The sequence below is a fragment of the Centroberyx affinis genome, unplaced genomic scaffold (genome assembly GCF_046629955.1).
Source record: "Centroberyx affinis isolate AG114_WGS23_722 - 3 ecotype Tasmania unplaced genomic scaffold, CSIRO-AGI_Caff_v1 ptg001526l_1, whole genome shotgun sequence".
NCBI classification, from domain to species: domain Eukaryota; kingdom Metazoa; phylum Chordata; class Actinopteri; order Beryciformes; family Berycidae; genus Centroberyx; species Centroberyx affinis.
Window position 1 is genome coordinate 127798 of NW_027279986.1, and position 14486 is coordinate 142283.

General features: G+C 45.1%; 1 protein-coding gene across 2 annotated transcripts; it reads right to left on the bottom strand.

The window, feature by feature from the left end:
* Window positions 1-1480: 1480 nt before the first annotated feature.
* Window positions 1481-14470, bottom strand: LOC139650649 (phospholipid phosphatase 3-like). Of its 2 annotated transcripts, none has more exons than XM_071527381.1 (6): window positions 14085-14470; window positions 8097-8254; window positions 4647-4927; window positions 4386-4443; window positions 4096-4272; window positions 1481-3531 (listed from the first exon to the last, which is right to left on the bottom strand). In XM_071527381.1, exons 1-6 carry the CDS (start codon window positions 14221-14223, stop codon window positions 3403-3405), a joined length of 942 nt encoding a protein of 313 aa, XP_071383482.1. In that variant the 5' UTR covers window positions 14224-14470; the 3' UTR covers window positions 1481-3402. The 2 variants fall into 2 exon arrangements, with proteins under 2 accessions (XP_071383482.1, XP_071383483.1); XM_071527382.1 differs by lacking the exon at window positions 8097-8254 and adding an exon at window positions 8648-8802.
* Window positions 14471-14486: the final 16 nt, after the last annotated feature.

Here is a 14486-nt window from a genome sequence, read left to right on the forward strand (position 1 = left end):
TGTGATGACAAAATACACCAGTTTAGTCAGTTAATTGATGACAGTTGTGCCTGACAGCAATCTTAGCAGGAGTGGTGGGGTTTTGGGGGGTGTTCGGGGGGGGTGGGGGGGGGGTTAGTATACAAGGTAGACAAGAAAACCATCAATGTCACTTCAGAGCAACCACAACGCTGTAACAGAGCGAAGTGCATGAGAAGAATTTGTAAATCACGCAGGGCAAGAACTCAACACACATAATAGGGGTTAAATTGCTGTGGGAAAACACAACAACCGTATTTTTTTCCAGCCACATGAAAAGGATTCCATTATTAGAATGCCAAGCGCCGTTGATCAAGAAAGCCTCTCTGTAATCTCAACGAGACAAAGGGCTCCGGTTGAAAATTTGAGAATGTGTAGGTTCTCTGCCATTTGTTGGTCTGGTGAGTACTAAAAATATACTTGGCTCTCTGCCCCTATCACTTTCAATTACAGCTGAAGATATCTCTGAGAAAATCTTGCGCCGTTGAGGTAGAATGGAGCGTGTCAGGACTGGTTCGCAAAGATAAACATGATGTCAAGGGTTTGGCACTGGACGTGAACACTGGTGAAACAGAGAGAGCAGTGCCCTTGGAGTTAAAGGCACTGCCATGTTTGGTAGCAGGGGGAGTCTTACTTCTAACCTTCACACCTTCATTTGATCACTTAGATCAAAAGCAGTCCATATTTGGTTTGGAGAGAGAAAGAGGGAGAGAGATGGAAAGGACCTAGGAAAACAGAGGGTGGGTAATAAGTGGGCAAAAGGGTAACAACATAAAAGAAGTATGCATGAAGCGGTACACACACACTCTGTAGGGTGTGTAGTCTTGTGGTCAATTAAGACAATGGAAACCCTGGAAATTTGTCATACCTACACAAGGCGACTGCTCCATACATGCTAGTTCAGTGGTGTATCGGCCCTGGTGCGGCCATAAAAACAAAACCCATTTTGTAGCTTATTAAACTAATCAACTGTAAGCTCCTTCTGGGCACTGTGCCTGATCCACAGTGAAATCAATCAGCTTAACGGATACCATGTGAACGCACTGGCCCAAAACCCAGCTCATGCTACGCTGGCACATAACATTACTTGCTGCGACCTGCGGGTGATTTATATGTTGCAGAGGCAAAGTGTTGCATTAAAGTGTACTGTGCTGCTCCTAAGCATTCTCATATGTGAATGTACTTTGCCACTCTGGCGCAGTCGCTCCGTGTAGCCTGTATTATTCTAGCGGGTCATTGGGGAGAGGGGTTAAAACCTGGAATGCACACTATTTCCCCACAGGAAACTGAGTATGGAAGTCTAGCATCGCCCCACGCCCAGATCTCTCCATCACACGCATAGTGGGCCCAGCTACTGAATTATTATAGTGTAAAAGTCTGAGATTCTTCTCTGTCATATGTGGCACTCGTTAAAATAAAGTTCAAAAACCTCACCATACACCGTGCTTGATCTTTTGCGTTTTTATTAAAGACACTTTATCTTTGATACATGTCTTACATTTTCATTGTACAAAATTTCACACAAGACAATACAAAAATATTGAAAGGCATTTTTTCTTTTAATAAAAATGTACTGTAGCTGTCTGCCTTGAGAGCTTTTTTTTTCCATAAAACTTTTAGTATTCACAAGTTGTCACTTCACTGCATGACATCTGCCAAGCATTGCCTCTTCAAGCAGCACGTTTGACATTTACACAGGTCTCAACACCATCAAAGTCATAGTGGATGTTTCTTCAAATAGATATACATGAGACAGTATTGTACATGGCATACAGAAGTTTCTGATGCTGTATATAAAGAACAGGGCTAGTTTCCCCATGAGCATCTTCAAACTAAGACCATCTTTTGTCTCAGTGACTCACAACTGATCTTGGTACCAAGATGCTTCCAGGCAGTGGTTCTTAACCAGTGTGATGAGACACACAGGCCTACCAAAGTTTTTGCTGAAAAGTCAATGTCATTCAAACTTATTAGAATTATTTAAAATTCAATTCAATGATTTTTCGTCCATGATATAATGCAGCAACTCATTGCTAGCCCTCTTGTATTATCACACAAGGCTTTGTGAGACTTTGTCAAGCAATCAGTCTTTCAATGTGCCAAATTGTGCCTTGGTACCAAAAAGCAACCCTTGCTGTAGGAAGTCCCTGTCCGGACGGTAAGTATATATAAATGTCTGTGTAGCATATATCACAGGGATCTCAGTGATGTGAATCATCAATATGATTAGTAGCAATAAAGTACATGTATATGATGCTCTATTTTCCACAGTGTTCCTGTCTTGGGTTATATGTGTCTGTTGGAGCAGGTGCATGTTCTCTGTGTGAAGAGAGGCACACCGGTAGGCTATAAACACTGAAATATAGACATGACATTAAAACACACTGGCACACTGACAGAACCCAGCCAAACCCACATACACACACACGGACACACCCAAACACACACACACACACACACACACACACACATACAGGCAGTCACTCTCACCTAACACTTGTGAGCACCCGTCTGGTACATATAACAGACAGTCATTTCATTAAATGGCTCAGTGGGGGCTCGTCCCAGCCAGCAGAAAGAGGCCCACCTCCAACACACACGCCCTCACCGTACTTTCCACCTACTGTAACTTCTCTATGCATTTTCTATGCAAAACTACATTGTGGACATAGCAAATAAAAGAAAGGTTACTTACAAAGCTTTGCAAAAGCTTCACTTCGGTTCATTCAAGTGGTGACAATCAGTACTAAGTTTGGATAAAATAGTGCTATAAATCAAACATACAATGCTTACTTTTTTTTTTTATAAAACCAAAATAAAACAAAAGGAAACATCCTTCCTGAAATCAAGGAATTTGTTTTTTGTCCATGATTTGTATGTATCAGGCACACAGTGAGGGAGTGGTGGTAATATAGTACAATAACAACAATATAGAGCTTCCATGTTGGCTGCAGCTGAGGGGAAGCTATGCACAGCTTCACTCATTTCTCCATCTCATTTAGTTTCAGACTTTTGTCCATGGAATGACCTTCGCTGAAGATCTGCGACTAGGAGAGTCTCCAAGGCGGATCCGTTTCATAACAACCGGAGTAGAAGGACAAATATCCCTGGAGATAAAAACAGAGGAGTGGTCCCCTCTCTTTTCCATATTAAAACGTCTGGTGAGATTGAGGGAAAAAATAGGAAAATTTCCGCTGAAAACGCAAAACTTGCTCGTCTGCGTTCATGTTTTCCGCGGTCTCCTTCAGTGTGAGATGACCATGATTCCATATTCGTCTGCACTATCCAGATTCTTGGAGTTCCCTCCATCCAGTCTCGGCCAGTGGGTGTAGCAGTGATTCAAATGGCACAGGTCAGGATATATATACTCGTTTGCAGTCCTCTCTATGCCATGATGAGATGGTTGCTTCGTTCTCTGATGTCTGCTGGAGGAACCAGGTCTTTCTTGACTGGGGTCGGTGATATGTTGGAACGTCGGCCTTTGGGCTTGAACAAGTCTGACACAAAGAATACCTGTGGGAGGGACAGAGAAGGATCTCCATGAACATCTGAGTCACAGAGTTATACAGTTATCAGACTGTTGTTTTAGCTTGTTCACAATGCATTTTTGACTTTATCCTGTGGATTTCCTTTTGGTTTCATAAGCCCAAGATGTCGCAAAATTTTCTCAACGCTCTGAGGAGCATGTGATCCTTCAACTAAAGTGAAAACATGAAAATCACCAAAATTGGAGTTACATGATTTTCACAGGACAACAGCAGCAAGTTTGTCCTTTCATCCAGACTGAAGTAAAAGGTCCGTACGACATACATTTTTATTGTTTAAAGAATCCCCATTAGCGGATGCCATTGTATCTTCATGGGAACCATATATAACACACATATAAACATCTGTGCAACATTTGCACATTATCTCAAATTGAATCACAGCTCATAATGGGCTAAATTTACAAATATCATGGGGAGAAATACCAGTTCCAAAGATCAATTTATAGCTCAGGATGCTAAAGTTCATAATGATCTCTGGTCTGGTCTAATCTAGCAGATTACAGTGTTACAACATCATAAATCTACTCACTATGCAGTAGGCCACCAGGGCTCCCTGTGCGAACCCAGCCAGGACGTCAGTGGGGTGGTGCTTGTGATCGGAGACGCGGGACAGGCCGGTGTAGAAGGACATCATGATGAGGGTGAACTGGGTGAGCGGGCGCAGCAGCCGCGCTCCGTGCCAGGTGAAACGAGACTGCAGGTAAAACTGGAGAAGGGACAGAATGGCGTGTTCAATATATGGGTGTATATTGTGTGTACCCATGTATAATCCCACAGAATATGTGTGTGTCCATGTTGAAAAACAAAGCAGTGACTCACCACCAGATAAAGCATGGTGTACATGGAGAATGACGCATGTCCAGAGAAGAAAGACTTTCTGAGGAGAAGAGAGGACAATCAGCATCGGCAATATACATATCTAAACTACATTTTTTAAAACGTATAGTAAGTAAACCCACTTAACAATCAGTTCAACAAGCACTTGAACAACTGCAGTGGAAACACCACTAAGCCTCGCAAAGAATTCTATCTCATGTATTTGACACATTTGTGAGCAGCTTTGACAACTCGTGACAATACCTGGCCTCCTGAACTTTGCTCTCCGGCCCCTGACACTGGTAGTCAGTGATGTAGCCCAAGGAGCAGTTGATGGCGGAGTAGTCGGGTTTGCACACGTCGAGGAAGTGGGGGCGCATGCGGCCCACGGACACCTTGGCGATGTCGGTGAAGGACTGGCTGATGGCGCAGCCGAAGACGAACACGCCCACCTGCTTGTAGAGGGCGGAGATGTAGGGGTTCCCCACGAACGACTTGGAGCCCTCGTTCAGAAAGTGGATCCTGTAGCTCTCCCCGATGATGATCTGACGGGACAGAAGGGGACGGCGATGAGGATGACATCATGTGTGGCATGGGGAACTCTAATGATAGCAGGTGAATATGCAACTGTTTTTTTATATTAAATAGGCTGAGGTTCAGAAAGTTTAATGGCGTGACAAGTGATAAAGAGAGCACTAATTGTGTCTTGGAAGTAAAAAATGCTCTTAAAAGTGCTACTTTACGGTCGCATGTGTGTGTCTGTGCCGTTCTACTTGTGAGAATTAAAAACAGTGCAGCGATGTGGGGGTGAATGCGAATTCCGCCATGCAAAGTTTTCTGTAAGTGGGCAAATAAACCGCTGTCTGAAACCGACGATTGACGCGCAGGCTGCACTTAGGGGGATGTGGAGAGCAATAACTCACTACAGCTGTTCAAGCTCAGGACGCCTTCCCAGCCCGCCCTCCCCCTCCCCCCTCCTCCTCCTCCTCCTGTAGTCTTCCAGCGCACTGACAAATGAATGTGGGGGGGGGGGGGGGGAGAGGGGGGGGAGAGGGAGAGATTAGAGGGGTGGAAGGGAGGGTTGGAAAGTAAGAGGAGAATGGGAGTAAGAAGGGATAAAGGAGAGCGAGTGCAAAAGTGGAGGAGGAGGAGGAGGGGGGAAAGTGAAGGAAGAGGACGGGGGAGGGAGGGAGAAAGAGGAGCGGAATCAGCGGGAGGGATAGTGGGAGGGGGGGGGGGGGAGGCACCGCTGGTTCTAATCAGCAGAACCGCTGAGCTAGGCGACGTGTCTGATTTTGGTGGCCAGACTCCGCCAGGCGCACATCGAGGGCGCGTTTGTTTTTCGGGGGGCCCCCGCGCCGGCTCCCTCCCTCTCTCTCTCTCTCTCTCTCTCTCTCCCCTCCCTCTGAAAAAGGGCTCCGATTTCACAAGGGATGTCTCGGGTGTTTTCGTGTTAGTATCTCGGTTTCATCAAGACATTCTTGCGAGGGGCGCAGAAAATGAGGCTCGTTTCGGAGAAACGCGTTCGGCGGAGGGAAAGTCCTGGAGGAGATTTAACGAGCCGATAGAGCGCGTCGTTTCCCCCATCCAGGCCTTTGGAGCCAGCCCGATCCGGCCCAGCTGCTTTTCACGGGGGAGAGAGAGAGACAGGGAGAAAAGGCATCTGGTTCCCCTTGTGCAAGGAGATTAACTGTGTGAATGAATGAACCCGATGGCGTTGTAGGACATGGAGCTGCTACACTGTAACCTCAGAGATAATCAGGGCAGAAAGAGGTTATCTTGTGGCTTATTTCATATAAAGTCTCCCATCTCCAAAATGATAACAAGGAGACCCAAACACTCTCAGAGAGGGTGTTTCCTTCAGCATAATGCCAATTATAAAGGATGTGGTCTCTCTTGTGCCCTTGTTTCTCAGCTTCAGTCAGTGGGAAATGAAGCACTAAACGACCTAATGTTGGTGTTTTCTGGTTCAGAAAACACAACGGCTGGCCAAAAAGCTCAAGGGGGGGGGGCAGAGATGGATTTTAAAGTCACGTTCAGCCAGGGGAAAATGGGAGTTCTGGCAAAGTCGTCTTGTTTTGGGCCTCCACCGCAATTCCACCCTGCCAATTACAGTATTTGACCGAACAACCATTGCGTCAACCATAATTACACAGGGCCAGAGCTCCTTCTCACCAAGAAAACCCTCGTGGCCCCGAGCCCTTGTAGTAGTCTGCGCTCCAGGAGGAGGGCACTGCTGGCTGCAAGAGAGCCGGTGTAGAGTCCCGTCAATGTGCCCTTGGGCAAGGCACCTTCCCCCCTGCTCTGCTCTATGGGGGCTGCCCAGGTGACGACAGCACAAACCAGTCTAACTATGTACTTCAATTCAATCAAAATGAGATTGAGTCTTTAAAGATACAGACAAATATAGAGGTCCTGCTTTTTAAATTCTCACTCCACTGTTGCTGATCCCACCTGGGAATTATTTGGAGAATGGCACAGATGCAGGGTGTGTGGACTTCTACTTTGGCTACTTTGCTAAGCTTCAACCTCTGAACAGGGGCAAACAAAACAGGCGGTATTATGGGATGAGGTTGTAGATTCTGGCAACTCAGTCTTTTCTCCAAGGAGATTACAACAATCTGAGCCACTCAACACTCCACCCTGCTCAACTGCCTTGATCACCTGAACCATCTTAAGCTCCCAATAACAAACTGGAGAATGTTGTTGATTGGCTGTTATCTACAATACTCTGAAACCACTCAGAGGAGCTGATAGCATAGGTATGGAGAGGTGTTGTATCTGTAACCCGATGATTATGTAGGATCATCTCAGTTTATATTCACAGTGAGCTAAAGGTCAGGGAAAGTCCTCTGGTGCATGTGTGTGTGCATGAGTGCATTTGTGTGTGTGTGTGTGTGTTCTTGGGGGGCACAGGGAGTAAGAAAACACAGTCAGACAATGTTGTGTTATAACTCTAATTTGATTGATACATTTTCACAGATTTAAAGGTACTGTGTGCAGCATTTTAACATCAATACATCATTATCACATTCGTTTTTAAACATTAGTGTAATTAGTGCAAACAAATGAGACCATCACCTGTGACGATTGGCAGCTTACCGTCCTCCACAATGCATTTTACACTGTGTGATTTCATGTGACATCTGCTGTATTGCTTTATTTTTTTTGCTTTATTTTAGATTGCTTTAGGGCACAAAACAGGAAGAGGGCTGCTTCCAGCGCAAATGGATCTTAAGTTTTCAGAGTTTCTTGCAATGGCAGATGGTGGAATGAGTAAAAGACCTATGGAAACATTTCTTCCAACATGTTTATTCCCTGTAGTAAAGCAAAAGAGAAACCGAACACACTATGAGTGACGTAATTTTGAGAATCACTAGCACCAACAATATGAGATAGAGGCTACCAACTGTCTCCACCATGGTCTCATTTGTTTACAGTAATCATACCAAGGTATCACAATTAATTTGACAATGATACATTGATGTTTAAAAAGTCTACACACAGCACCTTTGAAAGTCACATCAACAGTTTAAACATTAAATCACAGTCACACCCCTTCTATAACCCCAGCCTCTACATCATTAACACACACAGGATGAGAACCACTGTGGTCGACATCTAGTACACAGAGTCAGTGGGTGCTAGTAGTGATGGTGAAGCCGCTGAGACGCGAGTGAGTGACGATGACATTAGTGCGTGAGGCAGACTTACAGACAGGATGGTGATAAGAATGCCAGCAGCGCAAAGCACACCGTCGCTAATGGTGTCTCCGTGTTTGGCCGGGTACTTGATGGACTCGTCGTCGCAGTAAAACCCCCGGCGGTACGGCTGAACAGCGCTGGTCTCAATGACCAGGAAAGGCAGGCCGGCTGAGTGTGAAGAAGCAAGTGAGGCACAGAGGGGGGGGGGGAAGGGAGCGAGGGGGATGGGTGAGGGAGAGAGATAGAGGTGCCGGGTTAATAGGCAATCTTAGAGGTCGAAAGGTACGAGCGAGAGGCCAGGAGGGAACATTCGGGGACTGGCTCGATCCATTGTGTGGCTCTTATCTGTCTCTCATGGTTTGCTCTCAATTCAATATCGGTGGGGTCTTCTGAGCAGCACCTTTGGACATATTAAAGTGACCCAACTCAAATTTCTTGAGCGTCTACCTAACCGATTTGTGTGTTTTGGAGGTTGCAACACAACCGAGCCGTTCAATAGATGGAGAGCGTCCCGATGCACATGTTCCCTGGTTTCTCTCGCTGCACCGCACTGGGACTTACTGAGGCCACGGGCACAGAGAAGCCCACGGCTGTGAGAGCGGTGTTGGACACCGTGCTGCTCTTGTAGGGAAGGCCGATGCCGCCGTCGTCGCAGAAGAAGCCTCTCCGGTAAGGCGGGAAGGGAGATTTGTGCAAAAACACGGCAACAAGCAACACTGTATAGTCGGACAACACACACACACACACACACACACAGGAGCGTAGGTCAGATAGCTCTTTAACCCAGTGGACAGCTGCATGAACAGTATGGACAGATGTAGCTACAGGCAGACAAACAGAAAAACACACAGACAGAAAATTCCCAACACACACACACACAGGCAAAAAGAATCCCAGCAGACATCTATTTAAGTTATGCATCTCACGCCGTTTCCAAAAAATGAGACAGCTGCTGAGATAAGAAAATGAGCGTATCTCTTTCAGAAATAAACAAAATGAAATCAGTTGTAAGTAAAAGCCAGGGAAAAAAAAGTTCTGTCATTGTTGGAGACTTAAGTGAACCCATCATGCTTAGAATAGCATAAACTGACTTCAAACAGGCTGAGATAGCGCTAAAAGGGTTGGGATGCGTCATGTTCACAAGAGAGTCCATAGCAGATAACTCACATGGAAAAAAAAAAAAAAAAAACACACAACACTATCAGCTTCTTCCTTCCTTTCCTGCAGAGGCTTTCAACTGCACTTAAAAGGCCCACTTTAAGATGCCTGGAGGGTGTCTGCGTCCGATCAATTTAGTGTCTTTCGCCACTTTAAGTGGTAAAAAGATCTTATTTATCTCCCTGACAACAAACATAGGGTGGGAGTGAATAAGATGCCAGCCAAGAGGACAGCTTATTTTCCATTTACCAAAGACACCAAAGGAGGACTTTAGAAATTGGAGCGTTGAAGTGGGACCCAGGAGAGGCCTCAAACCCCCGACAGAATTTGGAAAACATACTTTCCAATCGCTTCAAAGGAACATTTTAACTGATGCTGGCGCTTTGAAGTCACTCTTTGAATAATTCTGCGATCTGCGAATACAAAGAAAAACAAACACGATCCGCGCTCTCGCACTTTCTCCCTCTCTCTCTCGGGGGGGAAAAAAGCACCGGGGTGTGTGGAGGTCAGCGCTGGGTGCTGCTGAGGGGGGCATGATTTCTCAAACCAAATGTCAACACACACGCCTCAGTCGCTGAGCCCCCACCCCCCTCCCCCTCCACCCCTTACATCCACACACACACACACACACACACACACACACAGCAGACTGGCCTTTGAAGGGCCAGCTGGGTTGAGCTCGGGTTACAGGCTGAGCGCCCTGCTGCCTGATGGGAACTCCAGAGCGCTGGCCTTCCCTCCACATCCAGCGGGATTCACGTTGTTGCCGTTAGCGTTTTTTCGCCCTCGTTCTTCAAACAAACACCTGAACGGTCGCAATCAGCAACTCTGGTGGGGAAGGGAACGCTCTAGAATACTGTAACAGTGAAAATATACTTTCAAGTGCACTAAATCCCGACTGTCTGATCCGTGCAGTTTTGCTTTGCCCCGGCCACGGGGGGGGTGGGGGGGGTGGGTCGAAGGTGCTGAATGTGAAACACGTTAACCCCGGCGTCCTGACCCCCGGTGACCGCCTCTAAACACACTCACAGACCCAAGAAGGCAGAGAGAGATAGAAACAGAGAGAGAGAGAGAGAGGTGGCCAAGGGCTGAGAAAATAAAGCGCAGTTGTCCGAAGCCTTTAAGAAAGCTGCGAGGGGGTCAGGTGCCCGCTACAGCTGAGAGGAGGGACGGGAAAACAACAACAACGAGACGCTGTCAGCTCCTGTTCTCCACACTTTCAGCCGGGCTTGCTTCTCCTACTCTCACCGCCTCCGACCCCCGTTTCCACCCGTCCAAACAGTGCAGCATCAGCACTGAGCAAAGCATCTTGGGATTTCCCCTCCTACCCTCCTTTCCTCCCTTCCCGCTTCTGACAGCCTGGAGGGGGAGAAAAAAAACAAAAAAACACAACCCAGTGTCCTCCTGCCAACAACAACACCACCGTGGGTATGTCTTATGCATTAGCTCCACATCCACCCAAAGACAACAGAAACTGTAAACAAAATGGCTCTGAGAGAGAAAAAGTCTTGAGTTTTGGGCTTACTAATGTCAATATCAGGTGTTTTCCCCCCATTCTGTTCTGCCCTAAAGCGGTTTGCTTAACAATCAACCGGGGAACGCCAACAGGCTTCTAGTGTGGAATAACCAAACACCCTGAATGAAGAAGGATGATGAGTTAGTCAGCAAATACTTGAGCGCTGTCTCACATCAAAATATGGTCGAAAACTTATTATTAGGACCTATTAGTTAGAATTTCCTACGCTTGTCCCTTTGCATTTGTCCCGGTTGAGCACTGGCAGTTTCATGTAGCTGCAGCATGTGGAAACTCGAATCAATGTATAACCCTCACGTTGAATTAAATCCCACCATATTTTGGAGGCATTCGTCAAAACACCGAGTGAGACTATTAAAATAAACAGACGCACATTTTCCACTCGCTGGCAATGCTCTCTCTCTCTCTCTCTCTCTCTCTCTGGCATATAAATGTATACATGTCTGAGGCAGTTGCGGTGTATACACAGATGCAGTTGTTTTTACTCGCACCCTTGTGTGCAGGGCAGCAGCCCCCACACACAACCTACTCCCTGTCTGTCTGTCAGTCTGGGCCCGCTGCAGAACTCAGCTCCTATATGCTCTCATAGTTCCACTGTGGGAGGGAAACCGGGTCAGCCTGCCTGGGGTAAACAAATCGCATTTGCATTGAATTGCTCGTGGCTACAACCGCTACTGAAATTCAAACCATGTGTTATTTTCTTCATGAATCCTCAGCACTTGTTTCATAATTGTTTTTTTCTTCTCTTCCCTATTATTTCGGACTACAAAAGCAAAAGAAACTTTACATACTGGGCAGTTTTTCCTCTTCTGCTCCCACACCACATATATACATAAACATATAACAACCCCACATATAATGTATGCATTCCTTAGTTTACACACATGGCCTTGCATGCACATTAAACACATAGATATTTGCATACACCAACTTTACAAAAATAACAGCCTCTTGCATGTAGACCTTCAAGCCTACCAGCACTGTACATAGGACTAATTCATCTTAACTTTCATCATTATCATCATCATGTCGAGTCCACTGGGGCAACTCGGGCTAAAGAAGAAGAAGAAGAAGATCTTAACTTTATCATTGGGAACAGGAGACGTCACAGGAAGCCCCCCATCTTCTAATCTCATAACATGCTTTAATAATCTATCCCACTTAACTGTTATATCTGTGTTTTTCTTTTAGCTTTTGGTTAACATTATTTCATATGAAACTGTCTTCACAAATGCATCCAACTGTTGCTTAATTTGGGGCTTCTCATTCTTTTTCCAATGTGTCAGGACTATTCTTACCACAGCTACCGTCCCAATACACACACACTATTTTAAACTATTGTTTGATTCAACTCTTTGACTTGAGATTTATCACATAACGAAAACAACCTTGGGGTCCAAGGTAATGGCTGCCCAATGCTGTCCTACATGCACTGTAAGGCTCTATCCCATAACAGGGCACAGCACCTGTTTCAGATTAAGATCAAGCTTATGTTTATGCTTTCTTACCCAACAAAATGTTGAGAAAATCTACTCTTGCGCTGTTTTCTGTTTGTTTTCTGGCTCAAAATGATTAAAAAAAGAGGTCTGTGTTACAATGATTAAGCCCCCAACCCCACCACCCATGCAGAACTAGGGTGAAAGCACATGGAAACATTATAAGATGATTAACTTGAAAACATGAAAGCCACGAGCAACAGCTTAATGGCAAACTGACCCCGATGACTTCGCCTTGGGTTCAAGCAACAAACAAAATCCCAGCCTTCCACTTCCCTCAGCATTAGCCTATAAGCAACACCATGACTGAGTTCCAACTACACTTGAATCCGCCTGAAATTCATCCTGTGTCGACTTGCTAATGGTGTTTTCTGTGGCACTGATGATGGTCTAGTGGGATCACCGCGAGTGGAGATGGTTCATGTGCATGAGAGAGAGGGAGAGAGAGAGAGAGAGAGAGAGAGAGAGAGAGAGAGAGAGAGAGGGGAATATCCCTGGGAGCAGCAATGCTAGAACTGCAATCACAGTGTGAGAATGGAGGAGTGGTAATTACCCGATTGCCCCCACCATTTCCTCCTTGTGGTCACTCCCCTCAAACCACATCTTTAGCCAGAAAAACATTGCTGGTTTGTTGACAGGCTTTCTCTGTGGGCAGGTACGCACACACAGGGCGAAAACATGGGGCTTTACCCTCCACAGAGAAACTTGCATCCTCAATATATGCCCCCCAGAACAACACATGTATTGGAAACATATGGTCATACTAGAGGAGAAAAAAGCGGTACAGAAGAAGTGTGTTGTCAGATCATGAAAGGTTTAGGCCCCAAGGATCAGAAAACCTTTTGTAGGTCTTTGGGTTTAAGCTTCAGCATGACAGATTATTTCACGCTCAATAATTCACCAGAACACTGTCTGCTGTTGTGGAGCAACAACATGAGGAGTCACCAGTGCCTGTTCTGATGAACTGTCAAAAAACACACACACACACACACACACACACACCTCTGACCTTTTCACCACTTTTCCTTTAATTACTCCACACATGCAAATATATTATGCCAGATGTGACTTCAAGAGAATTCCTGGCTGGTGTGGAATGTCAGACATTCTGGAAAATATAATAAGGAGTCAAAGGAGAGGTGCAGGTGTGGGTGGGGACCCAAGAAATACATCCCCTCTCGGAGCAATTTATTAATTACATTTTCCCCTCTGGCAGCACATTTTAGAGTCCTACTTAATGTAAATGTACTATGAGAAGGGGAAAAGGGAGTGTTAATGTCCTAATATCTCCAGACAATTTGTATAGCTGTTCATAATATGGCATTACTTGTTACTTTGTCCTGTGGAGTGAAACATCTTGGCAAGCTGGTGTAAAATTAAGAACATGTAACTGTTGGCTAATAAAGGTATATTAACAGTAGAAATGTTATTCCTTGGTAGCAGAACTATAGTAATCATACAATACATTTTAGAAGGATACTATACAAATATCACAGCAAAACTATAGGGAATACTATATCAATATTATAGGAAAATGATAAGAGATTAAAAAAATGTAAAACAAACTACAGTATAATAACTATAAACTCACTATCAATTACAACAGACACGCTTTAACTCCATAAGAATATAATAGGTATATTATAGTGAAAACATAGGAGATAAAAAGAAATACCATAAAAGTACTATAAACTCACCATTGAGTACGACTACATAGTATAAGTCCTTATAGGAATATTATAGATGATGTTAGAGATGTTATTCTTTCTCCAGTTGCTAATAGTGTAGTTTGCATGCATGGGACTCTTACCTAGAAACAAGCAGAACAGATCGACTCCGACCAGCAACTTTCTCCTGCTGTTGTCTTTACAGTTATTGTTGTTCAGTGAACTCCCGCCGTTCCTCGTCTCTGCTGCCATTGTTTTCTCATAGATCAAGCAGCGTTGCATTTAAAATGTATTGCGTTTTTCAACTCAAAAGAAAGAAAAAAAACGGTTACTACTACTATTACTACTGCTGCTGTATTGGTTTCTATCTACTGTCAGAGCGCCTAAAGGAGCGAGTCTACATGAATCCTCGCTTACGAGGAGTAGTCGTGCAAGTCAGCGGTCTGTGACTGGGGGAATATGCTCTTTGAAAGTGTTCCTATTAGTTCCTGTCTTCCCTTATAATAATCACAGCTCGCTTTTCCTCTAACTTCTAACCACCCTCG